The 25,051-nt window shown below is 33.2% G+C and overlaps 5 protein-coding genes across 5 annotated transcripts; 2 read left to right on the forward strand and 3 right to left on the reverse strand.

The window, feature by feature from the left end:
- Positions 1-957: 957 nt before the first annotated feature.
- On the reverse strand, positions 958-1,791 carry LOC114195877. Its single transcript, XM_028086304.1, has 2 exons — positions 1,483-1,791; positions 958-1,389 (listed from the first exon to the last, which is right to left on the reverse strand). Exons 1-2 carry the CDS (start codon positions 1,607-1,609, stop codon positions 1,142-1,144), a joined length of 375 nt encoding a protein of 124 aa, XP_027942105.1. The 5' UTR covers positions 1,610-1,791; the 3' UTR covers positions 958-1,141.
- Positions 1,792-5,570: 3,779 nt separating this feature from the next.
- LOC114195878 (gamma carbonic anhydrase 1, mitochondrial-like) lies at positions 5,571-9,627 on the forward strand. Its single transcript, XM_028086305.1, has 5 exons — positions 5,571-5,780; positions 5,952-6,095; positions 6,280-6,405; positions 6,488-6,639; positions 8,928-9,627. Exons 1-5 carry the CDS (start codon positions 5,666-5,668, stop codon positions 9,210-9,212), a joined length of 822 nt encoding a protein of 273 aa, XP_027942106.1. The 5' UTR covers positions 5,571-5,665; the 3' UTR covers positions 9,213-9,627.
- A 1,825-nt stretch (positions 9,628-11,452) lies between these two features.
- Positions 11,453-15,254, reverse strand: LOC114163931 (gamma carbonic anhydrase 1, mitochondrial-like). The gene is made up of 5 exons (XM_028048325.1): positions 15,007-15,254; positions 14,692-14,835; positions 14,382-14,507; positions 14,152-14,303; positions 11,453-12,161 (listed from the first exon to the last, which is right to left on the reverse strand). Exons 1-5 carry the CDS (start codon positions 15,119-15,121, stop codon positions 11,877-11,879), a joined length of 822 nt encoding a protein of 273 aa, XP_027904126.1. The 5' UTR covers positions 15,122-15,254; the 3' UTR covers positions 11,453-11,876.
- Positions 15,255-15,737: 483 nt separating this feature from the next.
- LOC114196118 (uncharacterized sugar kinase slr0537-like) lies at positions 15,738-18,833 on the forward strand. Its single transcript, XM_028086649.1, has 8 exons — positions 15,738-16,101; positions 16,187-16,441; positions 16,761-16,832; positions 16,932-16,970; positions 17,152-17,259; positions 17,624-17,721; positions 17,873-17,984; positions 18,341-18,833. The coding sequence occupies exons 1-8, from the start codon at positions 15,928-15,930 to the stop codon at positions 18,605-18,607; spliced, it is 1,125 nt and encodes a 374-aa protein (XP_027942450.1). The 5' UTR covers positions 15,738-15,927; the 3' UTR covers positions 18,608-18,833.
- A 930-nt stretch (positions 18,834-19,763) lies between these two features.
- LOC114195980 (ornithine carbamoyltransferase, chloroplastic) lies at positions 19,764-22,865 on the reverse strand. The gene is made up of 5 exons (XM_028086439.1): positions 22,646-22,865; positions 22,046-22,380; positions 21,055-21,186; positions 20,675-20,950; positions 19,764-20,116 (listed from the first exon to the last, which is right to left on the reverse strand). Exons 1-5 carry the CDS (start codon positions 22,791-22,793, stop codon positions 19,934-19,936), a joined length of 1,074 nt encoding a protein of 357 aa, XP_027942240.1. The 5' UTR covers positions 22,794-22,865; the 3' UTR covers positions 19,764-19,933.
- Positions 22,866-25,051: the final 2,186 nt, after the last annotated feature.

Genomic DNA, 25,051 nt, shown 5'->3' on the forward strand with positions numbered 1-25,051 from the left:
TCACTCGCGAAATCTAAATGAAAATCTTCTGGTTGCCTTGCCAAAGTGAATAAGCTCATTCAATGAATCATCAGTGTCATAAATTGCAGATTATGTAGTTTTTGTCAATTCATTCATTAATGCACCAATCACATAACATGGTCGTGGAAAAATTCCCATGGCCCATAAGAAGCACTCTGGTGGTCCTTCCCTAAACTGGTGCATGAATTTTGAACTAGCATGCGTTTGAAAATGAATTCTGGAGAAAATCATGTCAAAATATACCTGTTATGCGAAGCTACTAATTATGGCTTCAAGCAGACGTCACAGACAAACGTGTTTTTTAAGTCAATAAATTCTAAAGATATTAGGGTTTACAGAAGAGAGGGTAGTCAGGTAGTGAATCATTTAATTTATTATGAATTGAGAGTAATTAACGGTGTGGAATTATTTGATACTTGCCGAATGTGATTTGTGATACGAAATTTATCATAGTGGTGAAAATTAAATTAAACTTGTGAATGTGATTTGTGCAAAGAAATTGAGTACATGACCATACCCTGTCATTAGAGTACCAGACAGGGCCTTGTTTGTTCTGGTCCTTTTAAGGCAAATGCTATCAAACATGAGTTATGGTGTTTTTTTTTTCTTTCAAATTATCAAGAATCATGACAAGGATGCTTGAACAGAAAGTGAAAGTTTCATCGATGAGCACGCAAGCTTGAGTATTACGCTGCAGTTTAACAAACTTTTACAATTATGTACTGAAACCGTATTTCTTTTTTGGCGCCGGAAGGAACCATAAATTCGGCAACCAAAACGTGTCATGGTGTGCTCAATTGTGATCAAAGTACAAACATTTGATTAAGAAACAGGATAATAATTTTTTTAATGAAATTAGCTGCATTAATCGGTGCAAGAACAGAGTTTGTCGATTACCCTTTTTATTTTTATAAAATGCTATTGCTCATGATGGTATAGTATGATCCAACCCCAACCAAATTATATCAATTCAGAATCATGGTATGAACATATGTAGATATTTACAATGTAATGAATTAATTATGTTTCTCACCAACTTCAATTGTTCTTCTTCCACAAGGTTTGAGGACACAACAACAATCTGAGATCCAAATCCTGCAAACCAGAACCGAGTAGTTGTTTATCTGATATTTGTTTGTTTGACTTTGAGGTGTTCTATTCTGGCATGGGTTGTATTGTGTTTAAGAGTACGATTCTGATGTGAGAGTGACACAGTTGGAGTAACTGTAGCAGTAGTTGGTAATGGTTCTGGGGCTGGTGCTGATTCCTCTTCAAACTTGGTATCCTTTGGTGCTGTTTTTATGATGTAATTTTCTCTGTGTGTGTGCCGAATCATTCTTCCTTGTTTCACTCCCTCAGTTATATTTCCTGTAAATTTAACATACACAGTGAAGAACATGAGAACAACGAAATCACGAGAAAAGTACTTAATTTGAGAAGTGAGGGGAAAAAAGCACTTACTTAAAGGGTCTTGACCATTTAAATCGAGGTCTGCCTTTGAATTCTCTGACAAAAGAATGAGTGTGGGAGTTATTATTGTAAGGAAAGTCCAGAAGACGAAAATTGGAACGAGAGTTCTTTCACCCATTTGTTTGGGAAAAGTAGACCAATTTCATGCAGCTCTTAAGTAAAAAGAAAGAAGTTTTGGGTGTGAGGGAGAAGAGGATAGGCGTTGAATACGATGGTTGTGTTGTGCCTTCGTGAAATTAGCTGGCCATGTTTAAACCAAATAGGTATCAGAATAATGCAAACTCAATGTGATTGAATTTTTATTATTAGCATAAACTTAGTCAAGTTTTAACAACTAAACTAGTGATTTGGTTTCGCGGTTGTTGGATGGTTGTTGTTATTATTACAGCAATTGATCTGTCTGGTTATAGAATATATCAGCGTTGGTACAATTGGCACACCGATTCTAGTCATCTACCATTGTCCACTTCTCACAATATTTTCACTCCTTCTCCTTCATCATTACTTTCCTACTTCTAAATTATCATAATTTTGAGGATTAAATATCTTTAAAAAACTACGATACAGTGCTGAATAAATTTTTATATTTATCTTGTATCCATTAATTTACTGTTTAATCTTATTAGCAATATTTTCCTTTTTCAACCTTTCCGTCTCCAGTTGAAAACGTAGACTAGAACTACTGAGATCTATATAACCTGGATTCTTCGACCTTGAACGTTGGAACGCCCTTCTCAATACCGTTAGAAGCTTCTATAATTCTTTAAAAAAGGAAGCAGAAGTCAATAAATGCAAAATTTTTAAAATAATAATTGCGAGAGTTACATAGTCCATAATGTAGCTCATGCTGCAACACAAAGTCTAATAGTTTAAAAATGACATAAAAACTGCAGTGCATATTCTGCATAAATAGATGCTTCATATCCTCGTCGAAACCGATTGAAAAGTCATTATACTTTACTGTGTAGTTCTAAATAAAATCAAAGACATACATTGCTATGTTTTCTTTGAGAAGATTGAAAATAAATAATTACCAAAAAGAAAATCTAATATTATGTCAAATTGAGAACTAACAAATGAGAAATTTTTCAATAAACTAATATATCTGAACTACTTTCATTCAAAATAATAGGTAAAAGTGGCGGATGTTTTGAGGGGCAGGCACGGGCCATGCCCCCCTCCCAAATATTTTTAATTTTTTTATATTATATGCAGTTTAGAAAATTTTAATGTTTTTTAAAAAGTTTAAATTATATGTAGTTTATATTAAAAAAATATGATTATTAAATTAGGTATTCTTTTAATTTTTTATAAAGTATAACATTTAATAATAATAAATGATAAAACATAAAATCAAATATAATAAAAATTAAAAATATTTATTAAGATACATCCTTTTTTATTATCTTTTTGAATTTTTTTACATATTAGATTTATCTTTTATTCTTACATGATTTTTTTTTTCGCTTTTAAAAAATAAAAAGTTGGATACAAACTTATTATTTTTTCTTTTAATTTCATTTTTTCTCTTTTATTATTGAAGAAAAAAAGAAAATTTCCATGTCTTACTTCATCCTGAAATATTTGTTTAATAGTTAGCATTATCTTTTATCTCATGAGTCTTATATTTATTTTTTATGAATATAAAAGTAAAAGTAATGTATGATGTGTTTTTTCATAACCGATTTTGAACTGTGACTTTATTATCATAGATTTTTTTAGGAATTATCATTTTTTTGTTAGATTGTAATAACTTATTTTTTTATTTTAATCATTTTTAGGAACTCTCAATCTTTTATTAGGTTGTGATAAATATTAATGAAGAATAAGATAATAGATAAAAGGAAAACTACATGTGAAGATGAAAACAAGACTAATTTAATTTTTTACATATTCTGAAACATAATACTAATGATCATATTGTTCAATTAGAATATCCTTTCCTTAAAGTTCAACGAGTTACATGAGAAATTTCCTATTAATTATTTAGAAAGGTTTTCATATTTATATTAAAAGAAATAGTTGAAAATTTTAGTTTTTATTTAATTATTGATGAGTTCAAGAATTTGAAAAAACAATACTTTAGTTATGTGTGATTTGTTTTGTAGTTACGGTTATATTAAATTATGAATTATTTTTTATTGTATAATGACAATAATTAAAAATATAAATTTTGAGTACATTTTTTGGCTCCCCCAATATTATTGGACAAGATCCGCCACTAGGTAAAAGTACATACTTCGGAGGAGGTTCCTGACTTTGTCTGTAGGTCCTTTCTAAATGTGATAAATCTATTTTGTCCTTAAAAAATGCACCAGAGAATGGATGGAAGTAGAAGTATTTGAACTTCGTTTGACTTCAACTCCTAAACGATGTGAGATTTATTGGGTGTACCACAACACAAAGTAAATAGAAGAATATTGCATACCATAGATGCCACTTATGAGAAAAAACAAAAAATTTGTTGCCTCCTTGCAGATTTCGTGAGTGCAACATATTTGGAGGGACTACCTTTTGCGAGTGTGGATGTAGATTTCGTCGGTGCAGCACGGGCACAACCTACCTTCTACGTGGGTGTGGGTGCCAATGCAAAGGGCCTCCTAGCCGTAGCAGATTTTAAATTGGGAATGAGTTGCGGATTTCATAGTGTGAGTGAAGAACTTCTCTTCAATAAAAAGAAAGTGTAGGAGACACATTAAAAAGTGTTGGGGTGTGAGGTCAATCAAAGAACTCGTGATTTCACAACATTGACACAAAGAATCTCTTATTTTGTTAACTTTTACCATTGAATGATCAAAGGGTTCAAAGAGATACTATAGAAAATTTAAATCTTTTGGAGTGCAGTAGAAATCTTCTTTGGAGGTGGGGGGACTTCTCCCTGCACCCCTAAATATTCTTTTGTACCCCCAAAAATTACATTTTTGACCCTAATTTCTTTTTACCTATCTCGATGGTTGAAAGAGTTAAAATGCAAAAAAACAACAAAAAAATAATGAAATGGATGTCGAAATCAATTTCAGAAAAATGTGAAACAAAACTCGACATCCATTTCACAAAAAACAAAAAAAAAATAAGGGTTTTGCTAACCAGTGCCTTAAGGGCACTGGTTAAAGATATTTAATATACATTGAATCTTACAAAAGTACATGGATAAGTGTAATATTAAATAAAACCTGACCTAATAACCATTAATATAACTTTATTTTTTTTAAAAGACAAAAATGCCCATAAATATTGTACATGTGTATTTAATATTTTATTTAATGTTCACAAATAAAATTTAAAAACTAATTAAATAATAAAATAACTATATTTTAATGTTGCTAAAAATTAGATATAAGAAAGTTTAAATTAACAAAAAACCAACAAAAAAATAGTGTTAAACATCTAAAACTTAACAAAAAATAACATAAGAAAGTATAAATTAACAGAAAAATCAACAAAAAAATAGTGTCAATTTAAGACTTAATTGATTTTTTGTTCTTTTTAGTAGAGACCTTAAAAATTTCAAAATCTTGTTTTGTAACAATAAGTTATTGTCTACACATTTAAAATGGTATTTTTGTCTTTATAAAATTGATTATGTGCATTTATACTATTTTAATTACTGTATTTAATTATTTCAGCTTTCAATGTAAAAATGATGATATCAAAGCACATTTATTATTCCTTAACCAGTGTCCTTAACTGGTTAGCATTCTTCAAAAAATAATAAAACGGATGTCGAGATCTGTTTCAGAAAAATATGAAACGGATATTGACATCCGTTTCACAAAAAAATAAAAAAAATCTGTAACAAATGTCGAGATCCATTTCAGAAAATGTGAAACGGATCTCGACATCCATTTTAAAAAAACAAAAAAAAATAATGAAATGGATGTCGAAATTCGTTTCACAATTTTCTTTCGACCATTAGGATTAAAACCGTAATTTTTGGATACAGAACAATTTTTGGGGGTGCAGGGAGAACAATTTTTGGGGGTGCAGGGAGAAACCCACTTGAAAGTGTAGGGAGAAGCTCCCGAGCTGGAAATAGCCTAGCCCAGTTAGTCATGGGCCAGTTGCATTTGTTATGGTGATGGAAACCCCAAAATGCCCTCTCCACGACACAGGGATATTCTACTCCTCCATTTTGGTTGAGAGTGGAAGCACAAAGCAGCGAGCAGTAGCGGAAATGGGAACCCTTGGGAGAGCGATCTACAGCGTTGGTTTCTGGATTCGCGAGACTGGACAGGCCATTGATCGTCTTGGTTCCCGCCTTCAGGGCGGTTACTTCTTCCAAGAGCAGCGTTTGTCTCTTTCCCTTTTTCATTTTCTTCATTTTCATGCCCTAATTTATGCCATATTATAATCACGTTACAATCTGCCATCACTTTTCGTGATTCCAGAGTTATTTTTTTCTTTTCCGCTTAGATTCGACGAGGCAGTGACCAATTAATTGTCTTCCCTGTTGTGTTCAGTGTCTAGGCATCGAACTCTGATGAACATATTTGATAAGGCTCCTGTTGTTGATAAGGATGTATTTGTTGCGCCAAGTGCCTCCGTCATTGGAGACGTTCAAGTTGGAAGAGGATCGTCCATTTGGTATGGATGTGTCTTGAGAGGTAAGGTATCCCATTGGATCAATTAGGTGTGCCAACATTTCAAGGATATTTTTTTCTTCTCTGCCATTTCTGAACATATTTCATGTTCTGTGATCTTTTATTGTAAATTCAACGTGACATGTTTTTCTTTTTCTTGGCTGTTGATATATGTGTTAATCATGTGCCAAATTCATTTTATGAATAGGTGATGTTAACAGCATCAGAGTTGGAAGTGGAACTAACATACAGGACAACTCCCTGGTGCATGTTGCAAAGTCAAATTTAAGTGGGAAGGTTTTGCCTACAGTTATTGGGGACAATGTCACTGTGGGTGAGGAACATTTTTGTAACGATAAAGAACGGTGCAGTGTTCTGTTCTTAATGGGAATTTATGTTTTTTTTTTTCTGAACAGGTCATAGTGCTGTTTTACACGGTTGTACCGTTGAGGACGAGGCTTTTGTTGGTATGGGTGCCGTATTACTTGATGGAGTAGTTGTTGAGAAAAATGCCATGGTTGCTGCTGGAGCCCTTGTGAGGCAGAATACAAGGATACCTTCTGGCGAGGTATGTCTGTGCCTGTTTACTTTTGGCTACTCCCATTCAGAAAACGAGTATTAGGTTAGTTTTTGGTCATGTTAGACTAAATTCTTTTTGGGATTGATTCCATTGTTGAGTTAGTAGACTTGTACCGCCAGTCTGGGGCAAGGAGGGTCAATTACAATTTGGTGTTTGTTTTACTTACCATTGTGTTAGATTTTTTTTTTTGGAGTTTCTAGGGTTTGAGTTAAATTTCTAAGCCCTGTCATGTAGAAAATGTTACTTTATCAGCTGATAGTAATCATCTTTGGTATGATTTGAGTGGTTATTTTTTAAAATTAACATACTTACCATATATGATGGTTTATGACTGGATGAGAGTGTAAAAATATTATCAGTGTATATATACTGTTTACTATCTTATTTTTGCTTTTCAATTTAATCCAATGGTTCTGTGATATATAACTTATAAGTATCTACATGGTAAAAATCTTATCAGCGTATGTACTATTTACTCTCTTCTTTATTTTTTTTAGTTTTCTTTTTCATTTAATCCATATATTCTGTGATATATAAGTAAATTGCAATGATGAGTGAAGTTTATGTCTATTTATCTGCATAGTCTCTATCTATTCATCTAATCTAGCATTAATTTCCAACACGAAACCGTTTGTAACACTCCTTTTGACCTGGATAGAACCTTGTCTCAACATCTGCTTCTTACTTTTCCAAGAAACAATATTCCAACTGGTAGATACACCTTGTAGTAGAATACCTTATCAAATGGATATTCTACCCATTCTGCATCACAATAGTCAGCAATGTGGTTGCTTCACTTATCTTCATACAATATTCCTTGTCCTAGAGCCTAGAATATTCTAGAAAAATACATTTGATGGGGGGAATAGAATAAGAAACTTCATCATCGAGAGATGATGCAGAAAGCATGCTGTTTACAATCACGATACGAGTAATAAAAATGCAGTTTACTAGATAGACAATGCCAGCAACTTGGCCACAAGAGGAGATAGGCAGAGTGTGAATGACACTGCTCTTATGCCAATATCAATATTTATATGTCACAAAATTTCTATTAATTACTATTAAGAGTAATAAGTGGTGTAACACTCAAATAGCAGAGTCTCTGTGTGTTCGTTATTCATCTAAACTGGACATTAAACTCTAACGCAGAAACTACTTCTAACATTTTCCTCAAAGTCGTTTCTCACCTGTTTTTCCTCAAAGCTATTGTCTTGCTATTTTGTGTCTCCACTACCATTAATTTAAACCGAACTGATATTAGATATCAACAAACAGACTAACTTGATATGCTTACCTGAGATATTTCAAAACAAATTTGCTAGTGAAAGCAAGAAACTCTACCCATTGTTTAATAAAAAAATTTGTTATTTATCAAACCACAACCTATTACGTGTCAAATTAAGAAGATTGGTATAACTACAAGGAATTGACAGAATTGTGACCCGTTGCTTAATTAAAGCAAGAAACTTGGTATGCTGGTGCTTATAGAGACAAGAATTTTAGTATAGAAGATGTATAATTAACACTGTCACTAGATGGAATTATGCGGTTGAATACGAAAGAACCAAGGAAAATTAAATCTATCGGTCTTTTCTGTTGGAAAATTCTCTATCAGTTGATTTCACAGGAAGAATTATATATTGTATATACATGTACAATCATGAATATTACACTAAGTAAATGAGAGACGTAAGTATAAGAGCATTTCTTGTGAAATTTGAATCAAATCTGCAACTCATAACTCCTAATAAAATTTTAAACAAATCCCAACGGAATCTGTTGTGCAGACAATAATGCAAATGCTCGATCACTGTGATCATGAATTGAAATTCCGATGTTCCCAAAGCTCTGATACAAGTCCATTTGATGCCTTTTTTTTTATCTTAGCTGGCTTTGTTGACTGATCAACAAAGTTTGTGAATCCTTTGTAGGAACTCCTGCATTGCATCAATGGCACCTATGAGTGATGACATTAACAAAAACCTAATTTCTTTTATGGGGAATGCTTTTGGTTCTTAATATCAACTAGCCCCAACCCAGTACCATATACCGCTTTCTTGAACTGTTACTTACTACTTTTGTCATGATTCTTGCATTGGCTCTTGAACTGCGTGATCTTGTATACCGTACTAGGAGTTTTATCATAAGGTTCAAATTATTTAAATTTTCATTAATGAAAAAAGTATAATTCCAGTGTTGGTCAGTCTGTTTTTTTCTATGCATGTTATATGTGTCATTCATGATCTGCAAGCGCAAACTTGGATATTTTACAGGTATGGGCTGGCAACCCTGCAAAGTTCCTCAGAAAGCTGAGTAGTGAGGAGATATCATTCATCTCCCAGTCAGCCACCAATTATACTAACCTTGCACAGGTCCATGCTGCTGAGAATTCGAAGTCCTATGATGAAATTGAGTTTGAGAAGGTGTTGCGAAAGAAATATGCTCGTAAAGATGAGGAATATGACTCTATGCTTGGTGTTGTTCGTGAGATCCCACCAGAGCTTATTCTTCCCGATAATGTCTTACCTGATAAAGCAGAAAAGGCTCTTACAAAATGAGGTATTTTAAAGCATTGTCTTCAATTCTAATATTGAATGACATAATGGGGACTTTTTTGCATTTACAAATTCATGGAAGAGGGATTTTTTTTTCATTCCCAATAATACCAGACATTGTCTGCGCTAGAATCAATCTTGCCTCCTTACGATCCAGGAAGCAGTTATTCCATAATGTTTTGAATTCTGTTCACTAATTTGGTAAAGGCAAATGCCATGTAGAATCATGTATGCCGATCTTAGTGTTTGTTGTATCCAGTGCAAGTGGTTTCACATTTTTTTATCTTATTTATCTTGATCTGTCTGTTGAAGACAATTTTCAGTATGGTACGGTTGGGATAATGATTATTTCATGGTGGGTGAAAGGTTTCAATAATAATGCAGTTTGCAGAAAGAATAGAAGTTGGGTATCTGAAAAGGAACTTTTTGATTGTTTATTCCTTTTCCGTCTAGATTTCGTCTTAAAAAGTGTAGTTACTTTCGATGTACTGAAAAGAGTTTTATAAAATTGTTCCACACGAAGAAGCATGTATTACAGAAGTGCTTATTTACTGTTGATGTTTATATTGGTATGAGCGAATGAACACTTTCAATATGAAACAGATTACGGGGTTATAGGTGATCCAAAATTATCAACTAAGGATATTACATCACGGCTGAAAGTAAAAGATATTTAAGATCTTATTTTTGGTGAATTGATTAAATTAAAGTGTCAGATTATACTATGTTTCAAAATTACCGCATCAATGTATGTGCATTATACTGAGGCAAGGATTTTTCAATTTTAAATTAAATTATTTAAAAATAAATTTTAAAAATATAAATTCAAATAAAAATAATTTTTTTAAAAAATCAAATCAAAATAAAATATTAATATAAATCATTTAATCTTTTTAAGAAATAAATTTGAAAATTACATCAAAATGTAACTTTAAAAAATTAATTTTCTTACAAAATAATTTCAATTTTATAGATGTAAAGAAAAAAATACATATGAAGTTAAGTTTTAAATAACTATTCTATAATTAATGTTTTTTAATAATTTTATTTTTTTTACTTCAATTTGAAAATAAATTTAAATAAAATAAATTAATATTATTAAAGAATAATATGTATCTGTGGGTTTGGGATATATTTATTTAATATTTGTCACAAATTATCCGTGAATATCTGAGTTCGTCATCCCTAAACCCTAATCGGAGCCACCAATGTTTCATTATGATAATAAGAAATTGTCAAATCCCATAAATTGGGTAATAAGACAAGCCAGTTAATCTTGGACTAGCGGTGGTTTCTTACTGCACCTCTATGTATTTGTTCTTGCACTCTCATATAAAGAGACTTCTCATTTTGTTTTTCTAATTTGAAATCATTTTTCATTTTTACATTACATAAACCGAAAGTCATTTAATTTTCAGATTGCATAATCCCAATTCAAAAATTCATATTTAATTTTAAATTTTAGAATAAAAAAGTCAAAATTGGAATTCATTATATGGGAGTGCAGGAAGATATTTATGAAGGAGCGGAAAAAAGCTGCCTGGACTAGTTCTAGGACAGGAAAAGCAAATTGAGCATGTGAAACCCACTTATCCAGTAGGTTGTCTAATTTATGATAGCACTGACCATCTTGTTGAACTTTTCTAATTTATATTTTATTGATTTATACACATTTACTAATAGAAAAATACTAATAATAAATAAGATATAAATTGCTGTACAACTTCAATTTAAAATAGATAGACCTATTTGATCAAAATTGAATATTGTCTGATGCATTATCGTATATTAAAATATATTAATGAATAATACTAAAACTAATCATTATTTTTCGTATTATAATTGAACTTTTCTTCTTCAATGTACAATTATTCCAATTTAAAATATAGCACGCAGTACAACTATTTTATTTAATTAGATTTTTCTTTTTTGTGATATAGCTACCAACGGACCCTTAAACGCAAGTAATAAGTACTATTATTGTGTTTTGAACAATGGAAATCCTAAATTGCCCTCTCCGACAAGATGAAATATTCCATTTTAATTTGTAACAATATATTTCTGGTTGGAAGTTAAAGAGTAAGTGTGCAAACGAAAGTCATTCTGTAAAACGTGTCATATTGAGCTAACATCTACCGTAAATAAGTACTTTTATAACACATGCTTCATGTTCTTAAAGCCCTTCCCATTGCATTGGACAAATATAGACGGAAAAGGAGAAAACAATCAAAATGCTCTTTCTCAGACACTCAACGTTCTTTCTGTAAACTACATTATTGGCACTTTTCACCCGCCATGAAATAATCATTATCCCAACCGTAACCATACTGAGACAAACACAGACATAGGTGTCCTCATTAATAAAGATGTCAACGAGAACTTATGAACCAAGTTGACAAATAATGCCTTCCAACATACAGCTCAAGATAAAAAAATGTGAAATTACTTGCACTGGATACAACAAACGTGATTCTACATGGCACTATTGCCTTAACCAAATTAGAGAACAGAGTTCAAAATATTAAGGAAAAACGTGATTCTAGCGCAGAAAATGTCTGGTATTATTGGGAATGAAAAAAAAAATTCCTCTTCCACAAATTTGTAAAAGCAAAAAAGTGCCATGATGTCATTTCAATATTAGAATTGAAGACACTGCAATAAAATACCTCATTTTTTAAGAGACTTTTCTGCTTTATCAGGTAAGACACTATCTGGAAGAATAAGCTCTGGTGGGATCTCGCGAACAACACCTAACATAGAGTCATACTCCTCATCTTTACGAGCATACTTCTTTCGCAACACCTTCTCAAACTCAATTTCATCATAGGATTTCGAATTTTCAGCAGCATGGACCTGTGCAAGGTTAGTATAATTGACGGCTGACTGGGAGATGAATGTTATCTCCTCGTTACTTAGCTTTCTGAGGAACTTTGCAGGATTGCCTGCCCATACCTGTAAAATATCCAAGTTTGCGCTTGCAGATCATGAATGACTCATAACATGCATAAAAAATCAGCCTAGCCAACACTAGAATTATATTTTTTTCACTAAGAAATGAAAATGTAGATAATTTGAACCTTATGATAAAACTCATAGTACAGTATACAAGATCACGCATTTAAATATAAGGGTTTTAAATTAACTAATAAATTAAATGTATTTTAGTAATTTAAAATAGAAACTGGTATAAGAACAAGGATGAGTATTAGGACGGTATTCCCATATCCAATTTAAAAAATCAGATATCATCCATACTCATATTCATACCCGATGAATACAGGGATTCTAAAATCAGAACCGGTTCAGGCAATATCTGAAGGGGACAAGTTCAATTGTTATCCCTATTCAAGAGGCAATGTAAGAATCATGACAAGAGTAACAAGTAATAGTTCAAGAAAAGTGGTATATGGTACTGGGTTGGGGCTTGTTCATAAGGAGAGAGTTAAGAACCAAAAGTATTCCCCATAAAAGATATTTGGCTTCTGTTATGGTCATAACTAATAGGTGTCATAGTGATAGGGTTGGTTGATGCAATACAGGTGTTCCTACGAAGGATTCACAAACTTTGTTGATCAGTCAACAAAGCCACAAAGCTAAGATAAAAATGGCATCAAATGGACTTGTATCAAAGCTTTTGGGAACATCAGAATTTCATAACATGATCACAGTGACCAAGCATTTTCACTATTATTTGCACATCAGATTAGGTTAGGATTTGTTTTAAATTTTATCAGGTGTAATAACTTGCAGATTTGATTCAAAATTCATAAGAATTTGCTCTCATTCTCACTTCCTTCATTTACGTAATAATATTCATGATTGTACATGTATATACAATACATTATTCTTCAAGTGAAATCAAGATACAGATAATTTTGCATCAGAAAAGACCGTTAAAATTTAATTTTTTGGTACCTTCGAATTCTTAAACTTGTCAGATTCTTGTTTCCATAAGCAACAGCATACAATTTAATATACACCAAGGTTCTTGCTTTAATTAAGCAACAGCTCACAATTTTATCAATTATCCCAAGGTTTTTAATTTGACAAGTAATTAAACCAAGGTTTTAATTAAGCGATGGGTAGAGTTCCTTTCTTACACTACCAAATGATCTCAGGTGAACAAATTATGTTAGGATCTGTTGGTTAATGTTTAATATCACTTCCGTTCACATTAATGGTAGTGGTTGGTTACACAAGGATGGCAAGACAATAGCTTTGAGATGTATATAAATATAGATGCTGTTTATTGCCTTTTCACTCGAGCATTACAGCAAGATTTTACAACCTGATATAACGGCAGTTTCATTCTCACTGGCATTGTGTACAACTATCAGATGCACGCTGTTCACGTACAGGTGGGTTAGAATTATCTCTCTATTGTTAGGATAAGCAAGAATGTAAGAAGCAGAATACAAGAACGTCTTAAATTGAAGGCCACTAACAAGCCTGTGCTACTAAAGCCTCGACTATATGTGTTTCTCAATCAACTAATAGTCAAAATCCATGGATATTTTATTCGGGAGTTTCTAACTACATTTCTGGCGATAGTTATTTATTCTCCTCCATGTCAACTTCTAAAATTCTTCATATCATCATTACCTTGCAAATGATCTAAGGTTACAACTTATGGATCAAGTTCCACTATCTCCATTATTAAATAAAATTTGTCTTTTTTTCATTAATTTTCTTAGACGTGATAATGTCAACAAACATTTCTTTCTCTGACCTAGTGCATTAATCTACTTGTGCCCATACACTTCAGCATGAAAAGAAAATAGAAATTTTGTTGAACATGCAAGAATATTATTACTTCACGAAACCTAATACTCAACAATGGAATGAATCCCTGAGAAAATGTAGACTAACATGACCAAAAAAACTATCCTAATACTCGTTATTTGAATGGGTGTAGCCAAACAGTAAACACATACAGACATACCTCGCCAGAAGGTATCCTTGTATTCTGCCTCACAAGGGCTCCAGCAGCAACCATGGCATTTTTCTCAACAACTACTCCATCAAGTAATACGGCACCCATACCAACAAAAGCCTCGTCCTCAACGGTACAACCGTGTAAAACAGCACTATGACCTGTTCAGAAAAAAACATAAATTCCCATTAAGAACAGAATACTGCACCGTTCTTTATCGTTACAAAAATGTTCCTCACCCACAGTGACATTGTCCCCAATAACTGTAGGCAAAACCTTCCCACTTAAATTTGACTTTGCAACATGCACCAGGGAGTTGTCCTGTATGTTAGTTCCACTTCCAACTCTGATGCTGTTAACATCACCTATTCATAAAATGAATTTGGCACATGATTAACACATATATCAACAGCCAAGAAAAAGAAAAACATGTCACGTTGAATTTACAATAAAAGATCACAGAACATGAAATATGTTCAGAAATGGCAGAGAAGAAAAAAATATCCTTGAAATGTTGGCACACCTAATTGATCCAATGGGATACCTTACCTCTCAAGACACATCCATACCAAATGGACGATCCTCTTCCAACTTGAACGTCTCCAATGACGGAGGCACTTGGCGCAACAAATACATCCTTATCAACAACAGGAGCCTTATCAAATATGTTCATCAGAGTTCGATGCCTAGACACTGAACACAACAGGGAAGACAATTAATTGGTCACTGCCTCGTCGAATCTAAGTGGAAAAGAAAAAAATAACTCCGGAATCACGAAAAGTGATCGCAGATTGTAACGTGATTATAATATGGCATAAATTAGGGCATGGAAATGAAGGAAATGAAAAAGGGAAAGAGACAGACGCTGCTCTTGGAAGAAGTAACCGCCCTGAAGGCGGGAACCGAGACGATCAATGGCCTGTCCAGTCTCCCGAATCCAGAAACCAACGCTGTAGATCGCTCTCCCAAGGGTTCCCATTTCCGCTACTGCTCACTGCTTTCGCTTCCACTCCCAAAGAAAAATGGAAGTGTAGAGTATCCATGTTTCACGGAGAGGGCATTTTCGGGTTTCCATCACTATGACAAAAATGGGCTTGGCCCATAACTAGCTGGGTTGAGCTTTTTCAGCTTCTTGATTTGGGTGTGAAAATTTTGACTTCTACTTCCTGCACCCCTACCATTTCTTCATGTTCCCTCTCAAGTTTTCAAAATTACATTTTACCTTCCATAAATGTCACTTTCGAGTTATATATTCAAAAAAACATTCGGACCAAGTTTTTTTGAACAAAATTTTCGGAATGAAATTTTGGAAACAAAATTTTCATAATGTAAACAATTTGATAGTAAAAAGTTAATTAAGTTTTAAATTCCTTATAAATTTATATATTTTTAAGATTGTCGATCAACTTTTCTTCGTATATTTAATATTTAAATTTTTTACATATTTTAATTAAATATCTACCGTGTATAGTTATAAGACGATTATTTTACAGTAGATTTAAAGTGTATAAGAATTTTAGAAAAATAATGTATAAACTATTTGATAAAGATTTTTATTCTTGAATTAAAGAAAGTAATTGTGTGGGTTCCAATTACAGTGTAGGAGAGGAGTTGGCTAAGAAGGAAAGAAAGAGAAGGGTTTGCATAGACAGAGAGGGAGAGAGAGGCGAATGACGCATATCTCGCGGCGCGTTCATGCAAATTCACAAACATAGATCCATAAAACACAAACTACACTAACTCCCATACGCACTTTTACAATTAACACTTCATACACACTAATCAATGGGTGCCGAGCCCTTTTCCCAATCCCAAATCCAAAACCAAAACCATAATCACAACTCCCGCCACGCGCCCTTGGTTCTCGGTCTCCAACCCTTCGCCCTCGTCGACAATGTCGCCACCGTCGATTGGTCCCTTCTCCGTCAAATTCCCGGCGAGCGCGGTGGCTCCGTTCCGGTTCGTGCGCTTTCTAATCCAACTCAATCGTCTCCATGAACGCGGTTAACTAACTTAATTAATTCCCTATCAACGTTCATTGTAGGTTGGAATTGAAGAACTGAATGGCATACTGGGCGAGGTTAAAGCCCACTCCCGCGACGCTCATTCTCCCATGAAAACTCTCGCCGGTGGCAGCGTTGCCAACACAATTCGCGGGCTCAGTAGCGGTTTTGGAATTTCAAGCGGAATTATTGGAGCCTACGGGGACGATGAACAAGGCCAGCTTTTTGTTAATAACATGACCTCCAATGGCGTCAACCTATCAAGACTCCGCAAGAAGCAAGGACACACGGCACAGGTTTCCTATTTCCTCACCTCATACGTACAAACTTCCCTTAGGGTGCATACTATTTTAATTTTGATGGAAAAGTCATACAAATGTTCAAACAACATTTGAAAGATACAATATCTAACTTTTGTCTCTGTAATTATGCATAACTCTATGCTTTTTTTAAAGAATTTGTTTCAAAATAATGTATTCAAACAATTGATGAAAGTAGTATAATATTTGTATTGGTATAGGTGTAAAAAAGAAAGGGTATCCGAGGAATTGAAGGTAACCTCAAGATGTAATTTACTCTGTCATAAAGCATAACAATGGGTTTTTTGTGTTCTAGTGTGTTTGCTTGGTTGATGACTTGGGCAACCGCACAATGCGACCTTGTCTCTCAAATGCTGTCAAAGTTCAGGTAATTCAAACACCCTTTCTTGATTCTTGGAGGGTGGGTTAGGGTGTCTTTTATGAAGGTTTTTTGACTGATATATGCTCTGTTTTTCCTTTTTGCAAGGCTCAAGAGTTGATTAAAGAGGATTTCATGGGATCCAAGGTTGATTTCTTTGGACTTTTTGTTGATACCCTATTCTGGATATTTTTATATTTTATTAATTATGTTTTTCTAATTGTCATGTGTTGACTGGGATTTATTTTATATAAGATTTTAGGGGCCAAATCGCTTTTTCACCTAAAGGTTCTCTGTTGACTTGGTTTTTTATATACTTACGTTTCAGTGGTTGGTGTTGAGATATGCAATACTCAACTTGGAAGTTATTCAAGCAGCAATTCATTTAGCCAAACAGGAAGGCCTTCTTATTTCCTTGGATTTGGCCAGTTTTGAGGTATTTAAAAACTTCCTCTTGCTTGAGCCTGGGAAGTTTGTGATTAGAGTTTTCATTTCCAACATATAAACTCAAAAAGGTTGTTTTGATAAAACCGAGTTTTTATGAAGTGCTTCTAAGTCTTATAACTCTTAGTCGGTTAGTCTACAGAAATTATAACTAAACATATTAGATTTGTTTTTGTTTTTGCTATACGTATTAGACTTTGTATTCTTTTCTGCATAATCTCAACTATTAATGTATGAAAGTTCAGATGATGACTACCATTATAAATTCGATTACAAAGGTGTAATTTTTAAGAAGACTTCTGCATAGTTTATTTAAATATTATATTTCTCATTCATGACCTTTTTATTTTGCCAAGATGGTCAGGAACTTTAAACTACCTCTTCTAAAGCTACTGGAATCTGGGAACATAGACCTTTGCTTTGCCAATGAGGATGAAGCAGCTGAACTTTTAAGGTGGCTGTTATTTGCATTTCACCCAGCACTATTGAAAATAGAATTTATCTTCAGTTTCTTAGTTAATGAAGAACTTGTTTTCATTAATTATGTATAATGTAATTTTGTCTTGTAAATAAGTTATATCAATTTACTTTACGATGGATTACAGGGGTGAACAGAATGCTGATTCTATAGCTGCTGTGGAATTTCTTTCCAAATACTGCCAATGGGCTGTGGTGACATTGGGCTCTAATGGGTGCATTGCTAAACATGGAAAGGAGGTATGTTAATTTTTTGTTCCTGTCATTATCTGATATTTTCTGCTAGGCTCCTTTCTCAATTCTCTCTGTTTCCTTTCCCACCATGAACCTTTTGTTATTTGCCTCAAGACACCATAATTAGCTAGACATTTGCGTAGTTTATTACTTTGTACGAATTTGTTACTGAAAGTTTTATATGTAAAAGAGGATGGGAGGTAATAAAGGTTTACAAACAGTACAAGCATTAAGCACATTGTGGTTAAAAACCGTTAGGGATAAGTTGAGTAGCTTTTGCTTTCTTGTTGTTTGGTCTTTGTGCCTGCTAGGGTTCTAGAATAGGTGTTGAAAACTGCACAAACTAAGGTTTTACATGTCAGATGATACGAGTCCCAGCCATTGGGGAAACAAAGGCAACCGATGCTACAGGAGCAGGGGACCTTTTTGCAAGTGGATTTCTGTATGGAGTGATCAAGGGTCTGTCACTAGAAGAATGCTGCAACGTAGGCGCATGCAGTGGTGGATCTGTTATCCGGTCACTTGGTGGTGAAGTGACATTGGAGAATTGGCAATGGATGTACAAGCAGATGCAGATCAAGGGTCTTCCCACGCCTACACAGATGTATGCAAATGAATATAGTGGCTAACTTTGCCCCCCTTTATTCATGTTGCCGTGGTTATATTTTACCGATTTTTTCTTTTCTCTTTTTATTGTCTTTTATTATTCATTTACTGACCGCCACACGAGTTATGGAAGCTATATATTTTTTAGGAAATTTCAATCTGGTTTGAGTCTTCAATGTACTTGAGCTGGGAGTAATTATGATACTCTCTCCTACTCTAATATTAACACTTTAAGACATGATTAATTAACTTTCTGAGTTCTTTCTGAAACTCTCTCCTTCTCTAATATTAACACTTTATGTTTGTCAACCGTTGTTACTGTACATTTAACAGGAGGTTTACTTTGGGGCTTTTATGAAGCCAATAGCCTGGCGCACTGTTCTTGGGAAGGGTTAATATACGAGTTTCTCTCCATTCAATTTAAAATCCCCTGGCTGTTTTATTGAATGTATTTTAAACTGAATAATAAATAAAATTGGAACAAATCGACTTTTTAACATGATTCATTTTAATATATAATAAAGTGTTCAAGATAAAAATTTAATTTATAATTGAGGCTAGTCTTTTCTCAAATCAAATATTTAATTCATTTGTTCAAAAGTAATAACGTATGATTAAAAAAGTTAATAATTTACTTTATCAAATTAAATTTTAGCTGTAACTATGTAAAACAAGTATTTATATAAATAAAACTTTTAATAAAATACCAATGGTGGTTCCCTAAACCAAATAGACAATGAATATTTTAAAACAATACCACGGTTAAATTATAACAAAACATTTATAAATAATTCACAATCACTTTTATCGTTTCTAACTGGTAACAATTTATTTTCATACATAAAGACAATGAGATAAAAAGTAAAAAAAACCGCTTATATAAATAAAGACAAAAGAAAATAATAAAATGATTGAGAAAGATTTTTTATTAAATGCAAAAGCAGTGTATAAAATGTTGGATTAAAAGAAAATATTAAAATATTTAATTAAAATGGGTAAAAGAACCTCAATATGACTGTAAAAAAAGAATTTTAATGTGAAAATTATAATTTTTATTTTGTAATACAGAATAAATTTTCAAAGTTCTATTTGTAATCGATAACTAAACTTGTACCGGACCTAGCGCACTCTTTTAACTTCAAAGGAATTAAATCTCAAAAAAGAACGATATTTAGAGCATAAGAGAAAAATAAACTCGATACTGTTACCATTTTATTACGATTTACCAGTTTTTAAAGTGCTAGTAGATAATACCGAAGCAAGTCAAAATTCCGAAGTTAATAATAGACCGAACATACTGCTGAAAACCAAAACTAACTGTTGCAGTAGGTGTTCGCTAGCTAATTTTTCTACTTGCCGAGTACATGAAGCATTATGGCATTTTGTGCATGCATTCGGTTCTCAGCTTGTGGGAAGACTATTGAATTTGGAGCTTCAATAACTTCGTCAGTCACCTCCACCCCTCTTTCTGCTGGTAAGCAATGCATGAAAAATGCCTTTGAACCAGCAATTTCCATCAGATCTTTGTTTACCTGCACAACACAATTGCCATATCAAGTCAAAAGTAACAAAACCAAAGTAAAGCCATAACAATACAGCACATTTTATACATCAAGTTTTTAAAATTGAACCAGTGAAGGGATTAATTCGAGATTCAAGGCTTTATCTATAGTTTTGAACTGGTAATAATCAAACATTATAATTGTTAATGTAAAATGTTAAACAACGTTAAACAAAAATAAAAATAGAAACAAATAATATAATTAATGAAACTGTCGATCATCGTAATATTGATTTTTCCTACAAACGAAAGTGAACCAGTTACGCCCGGGTTTACCCAATTATGAACAGCTTTAACCACAGTTTTACAAAGGTTCTATACGAGACCGGTTTTCAAAATTATACTGGACTGGTTTGGTCCAGTTTCCAGTCTGACCAGCTGGTCTAAGTCCAATTCTGACAACATTCCAACACGACATACCGCTGTCAAATAATAAAATCTTTATTTTTAATGTGACCTATGGTTTCTGCCCTAACCATTTGATTAGGTGGCTGAAAGAAAATAATGCAGGAAATATCATGTGAAGTACCTGAAATTCTTTAAACACTTGGCGCCGATGTTCAGCTTCTTCCTTTTGCCCCATGCTGGCCCAGACATCTGAATACACAACATCAGCTCCTTTAACAGCTTCTTTGGGGTCATTAGTTATCTCGATTTTGCTGATTCCAGCCTTCCTTGCCTTCTCAACTGTTTTTGCATCAGGTTCAAATCCTTTCGGACAGGCACAAACAAAGTGAAATGGAATCACAGATGCCATCAACAGCCATGAGTGAACAATATTATTTCCATCTCCAACGTAGACAACCTGACATGTGCATTGCAGAATATGGTCAGACACCTAATCCCTTGATAATGCCACCAATAATTTGGAAGAAGCAAATTCTTCAAAAACAAGTAACATAACCTGACCTTGGTACCTTCAAACCGACCAATGTGTTCAATCATAGTAAGGGCATCAGCCATTATCTGGCAGGGATGGTTGTAGTCCGTCAACCCATTGATGACTGGCACAGTTGCATATTTTGCAAGATCAAGTATGTCCTACAATTTTTTTTACAAAAACAGAATGATTGATCACAATCTTCGTAGCAGATAAAAATTCTTCCCAGCCCAACAACATCACAATGCCCACAATCGCAAAGCAGGTTCTTTCGTTGTGAACTAAGCTTGCTAAATTGGTAAGAGACATGAAAACTAGTGAAAAATACTCCTGTTAGATACTGTTAATTCATCTCAAGATCTTCTGTTAGCATTACGTGTAATCCATCACTACAAATTACCAATGGCACGGAACACATAGTAGAGGCAGATATCATTCTTCAGTAAGCATCATACAAGTATCATAGCTTCCATCACTCATTTCCTCGTTCGAGTTATTGAACTGGTGGAAAAATTTACTAGGAATTCTTGTCTACCACAAGCAATGGCAATGATCCTGGCAGGGATTTGTAATCACGCTTTTTCTTTGCAATTTTATGCAATACAACAAATCCCAGTGGAGCTCAAGAATTAATAACATCATCAAAAACACCGGGTGAATTACTCTCTATCCCAAAAGTCGGCATAAATTGCTCTATTAATGCAACTAACAACATCTCAGTACAAGGTATAGCTTCTCCTTTTTCTTCACCTATTTATGAATTGAAATTAACATAATTCATCCAAATCAAGTTTATTGAATTCCTCAATGTTGGTTTTGAAATCAGAGGAACATTGCGACCACACACGCCCCATCCCTAAGAAAGACAAATCACTTTCATTCTACCACTTCATGCAGGTCCCGTTGAATATTTAATTTGTTAATTCAGAAAATGGGGAAAACTAACCACAAACAGGATTAACCGCAGCTCAATAACAAAATCAACTATAAGTAACTCACACTTACAAGTCACAAGCATACCTGATGGGCAAAAACACGAGCCATAATGATGTCATTGTAGCGACACAGAACACGAGCAATGTCACGAGTCTCCTCTCGCTTGCCCATTTGGATATCATTAGGTCCTAAGTATATGGCATGCCCGCCTAGCAATGAAAAGCCAGTCTCGAACGAAACCCTCGTTCTCATGGACGGCTTTGTAAATATCATCGACATGGTTTTCCCCTCGAAAGGTCGAAAGGACCTGTCCCCTGATTTCAGCAACGCCTTTACCTCAATGGCCCGATCCAGCATCTTCAAAATAGTGTCCTTATCAAAATCATCTATGTGAAGAAAATCTTTCAACGCAACTTTCTCTGCAAAACAGAAGAACCAAAGTGAGAAGCCAGTAACCTGCTAGCAACTCCTCAAAACCACAAACAAAAGTTGAAAATCAGTGTCAACCATCAATATGTTCTTATAAATGACATGCAAGGCATCAACATTTCTTAAACCCTAATTCGATGCAAATTGAATGTGAAATGAGAATTATATGGTGTGGAGGTTGAAAAGTGAAGATTGAGTGAGAATGTGAAAGAGATTAAAATCGGAAATGGAAAAAGAAGAGTAGAGTGGACTTACGAGTGACTGCGGGAGAGGCGACGCACGATATTCGACGGCGGAATGAAATGGAGGAGGGGAAAGGAGAGCGACGGCGGAGATTGTGACCGGAGAGGTAGGGTTTGTCTGATGCGACGATACGGTAACAGTGACACGGGATCACAGCCATTTTCTGATACTTCCTAGGCCTACCAATTACACACTCTTTACTTACACACACTGGACATTCTTTTCCTTTGCCTTTATATACTGGGTAATTATAAAAAGTTCCTCCCTCTATGTGTTTTTTTTTTTTTTTCATATCACCTTGCTATTTACCAGTATAATAAAACAAGTTCAAATAATTCTGATTTAATAGTCTTCTCCTTAGGTACTTTTAACATAGATAATTAATAAAAAAAATGTAAAATAAAACTAATGCATGCATAAGTTAAAAGTTTGAATTTTTACAAAAGTTAGAGTTTTTACAAAATAAATGTATATTAAGGTTTTTTTTGTAACAATTATTTTTGTTTTTTACTTTTTTTTCTTCTGAGTAAATAGGAGTAGAATTTATAAAAATTTTATTGAATCTATATGAAAATTTTATCAAAGAGTTTTCTTCTATTAGCCGCAGTGATAATATTGTCTAATTATATTTTATCTTTATATTTAATTTTACATACTTTTGTCTTAAACCTTCAACAAATTATTGTTCCATTTATTAGCAATGATAAAATAAAAAATAAAATTCTAAAATAATTTTTTTAATAATAAAATCCAAAAATTAAAGTATATTTATTTTGTCATTGTTAAAACCATATATATATATATATATATATATATATTAATAATAAAATTGGGATGAATTATTTAATAAAAAATTATAAGTTAATTTGAAAGTAAAATCGTTCAATATTCTAATATGGATAAGTACAAATTTAGAAGTTTTTATTCATTAATTAATTTAAAATCTTTCTGTCCGTAATAAATTTTTATAATTTATTGAATACTTCATAAAATTATATTTTTAAATTAAATTCATTACTTTTAAGCTTTGTCGATTAATATGTAAAACTATGTGACGATAACTATACCTAAGGTGATGGGATAATAGGACAACATATCACTCACCCAAGTGATAATTATATAATCTAATTAATTACTACATCATTGAAAAATAGTAGATTTTGACATTTGAGTATTTATATTTTTTTATTGAATGATATAATTTTTATACTATTTAGTTATATTATGTACTCATCCTTACACGTTAAAAAATTAAAATTTTGTAGTTAATATAAAATCATATCATGATTGATATAAAGCAATGAATAAATTTTATTGATTTTGAATGAAAATGAATTGTATAACAATAACATCATACTTCAAATAATTTTTACAATATCACATATAATGACTAAGAGATAGTTGTCATAAACAACTTTAATGTAAAGGATAAAACACTATTATCAATATCGTCATGCTTCCAGTAACATCCACCTTACTATTATTACCTAGAGTGTCCAAAAAAATCTACATGTTATCACTATTAATACACGTAAGAATGACAAATCACTTTACATTTTACATTCCTACTCAATTAAATATATATATATATATATATATATATATATATAAATAAAGACTAGAGAAATAAAAAAATATACAAAATTTGAATAACAATAGTGAAAAAAATCAATTAAAAAAATCAAATTTATCCGATAATCTGTTATCTCTCGTTAATTGGACCCTATAGCAGGCTGGTTCCAATGGGCCTGGTTCAAATGGGACGATCCATTTCTAAAACGGCGCCTTCTCCCTGCACCTCCAAGACTTCTTCTGTACCCCCAAAAAAGACCGTTATACCCTCATTTATAAGAGTGGGTGAAATTCGTTGGGACGCAGTAAATTTCATTTACTGGGTCACCAACCTCCTGCACCCCCAAAAGTTGACTCTCTTAGTATTTTTCTCTTTTCGCGTTCGTTCTTCATTCCAGTTGCTCTCATTCTCTTCTCCGTGGTCCTTTTCTGTCCTTCATTCATTCCGTGGTCCATTCGTTCCTTGTGGTGGTGGTCCCTCTGGTTTGTATCACTTTTTTTTTAAGGAATGATGTTTATTTTCTTCATATCTTTACTTTTGCATTGCATTGTGTTATTGAAGGTTGTATCAGTGGTTCTTTGAAAGAAGTTGGTTGTGCGTTCCAGGTTAGCCTTCTTACCATCTTACCAGCTTGTTAGGAGTTTCTGTTTGCTTGTGTTTTCCCTTTCATAAACTAGAAAATCCATTTGACCAAAAAAATCATAATTTACTGGAAACGGAGTACATAATCCGTTTCATACACTGTGAAACGGATTCTGTAATCCGTTTCCTAAAAAAATTGTAAAACGGATTATGTAATCCGTTTCATAAAAAAATTTGCAAATCTCCTTTTCTTTCTACTTTCT

The sequence above is a fragment of the Vigna unguiculata genome, chromosome 9 (genome assembly GCF_004118075.2).
Source record: "Vigna unguiculata cultivar IT97K-499-35 chromosome 9, ASM411807v1, whole genome shotgun sequence".
NCBI classification, from domain to species: Eukaryota; Viridiplantae; Streptophyta; class Magnoliopsida; order Fabales; family Fabaceae; genus Vigna; species Vigna unguiculata.

What these genes read in the sequence shown, in the direction of transcription:
- LOC114196118 (XM_028086649.1), top strand. Translation starts at nt 15,928, where the DNA reads ATGGGTGCCGAGCCCTTTTCCCAATCCCAAATCCAAAACCAAAACCAT. An exon ending in AGCGCGGTGGCTCCGTTCCG is followed by an intron (nt 16,102 to 16,186) that starts GTTCGTGCGCTT and finishes CGTTCATTGTAG; the next exon opens with GTTGGAATTGAAGAACTGAA. An exon ending in TGGATTTGGCCAGTTTTGAG is followed by an intron (nt 17,260 to 17,623) that starts GTATTTAAAAAC and finishes TATTTTGCCAAG; the next exon opens with ATGGTCAGGAACTTTAAACT.
- LOC114195878 (XM_028086305.1), top strand. Translation starts at nt 5,666, where the DNA reads ATGGGAACCCTTGGGAGAGCGATCTACAGCGTTGGTTTCTGGATTCGC. An exon ending in GTATGGATGTGTCTTGAGAG is followed by an intron (nt 6,096 to 6,279) that starts GTAAGGTATCCC and finishes TTTTATGAATAG; the next exon opens with GTGATGTTAACAGCATCAGA. An exon ending in CAAGGATACCTTCTGGCGAG is followed by an intron (nt 6,640 to 8,927) that starts GTATGTCTGTGC and finishes GATATTTTACAG; the next exon opens with GTATGGGCTGGCAACCCTGC.
- LOC114195980 (XM_028086439.1), bottom strand. Translation starts at nt 22,793, where the DNA reads ATGGCTGTGATCCCGTGTCACTGTTACCGTATCGTCGCATCAGACAAA. An exon ending in CGCCTCTCCCGCAGTCACTC is followed by an intron (nt 22,381 to 22,645) that starts GTAAGTCCACTC and finishes TCTGTTTTGCAG; the next exon opens with AGAAAGTTGCGTTGAAAGAT. An exon ending in CTCGTGTTTTTGCCCATCAG is followed by an intron (nt 21,187 to 22,045) that starts GTATGCTTGTGA and finishes AAAAAATTGTAG; the next exon opens with GACATACTTGATCTTGCAAA.
- LOC114195877 (XM_028086304.1), bottom strand. Translation starts at nt 1,609, where the DNA reads ATGGGTGAAAGAACTCTCGTTCCAATTTTCGTCTTCTGGACTTTCCTT. An exon ending in AAATGGTCAAGACCCTTTAA is followed by an intron (nt 1,390 to 1,482) that starts GTAAGTGCTTTT and finishes TTAAATTTACAG; the next exon opens with GAAATATAACTGAGGGAGTG.
- LOC114163931 (XM_028048325.1), bottom strand. Translation starts at nt 15,121, where the DNA reads ATGGGAACCCTTGGGAGAGCGATCTACAGCGTTGGTTTCTGGATTCGG. An exon ending in GTATGGATGTGTCTTGAGAG is followed by an intron (nt 14,508 to 14,691) that starts GTAAGGTATCCC and finishes TTTTATGAATAG; the next exon opens with GTGATGTTAACAGCATCAGA. An exon ending in TGGGGACAATGTCACTGTGG is followed by an intron (nt 14,304 to 14,381) that starts GTGAGGAACATT and finishes TTTTCTGAACAG; the next exon opens with GTCATAGTGCTGTTTTACAC.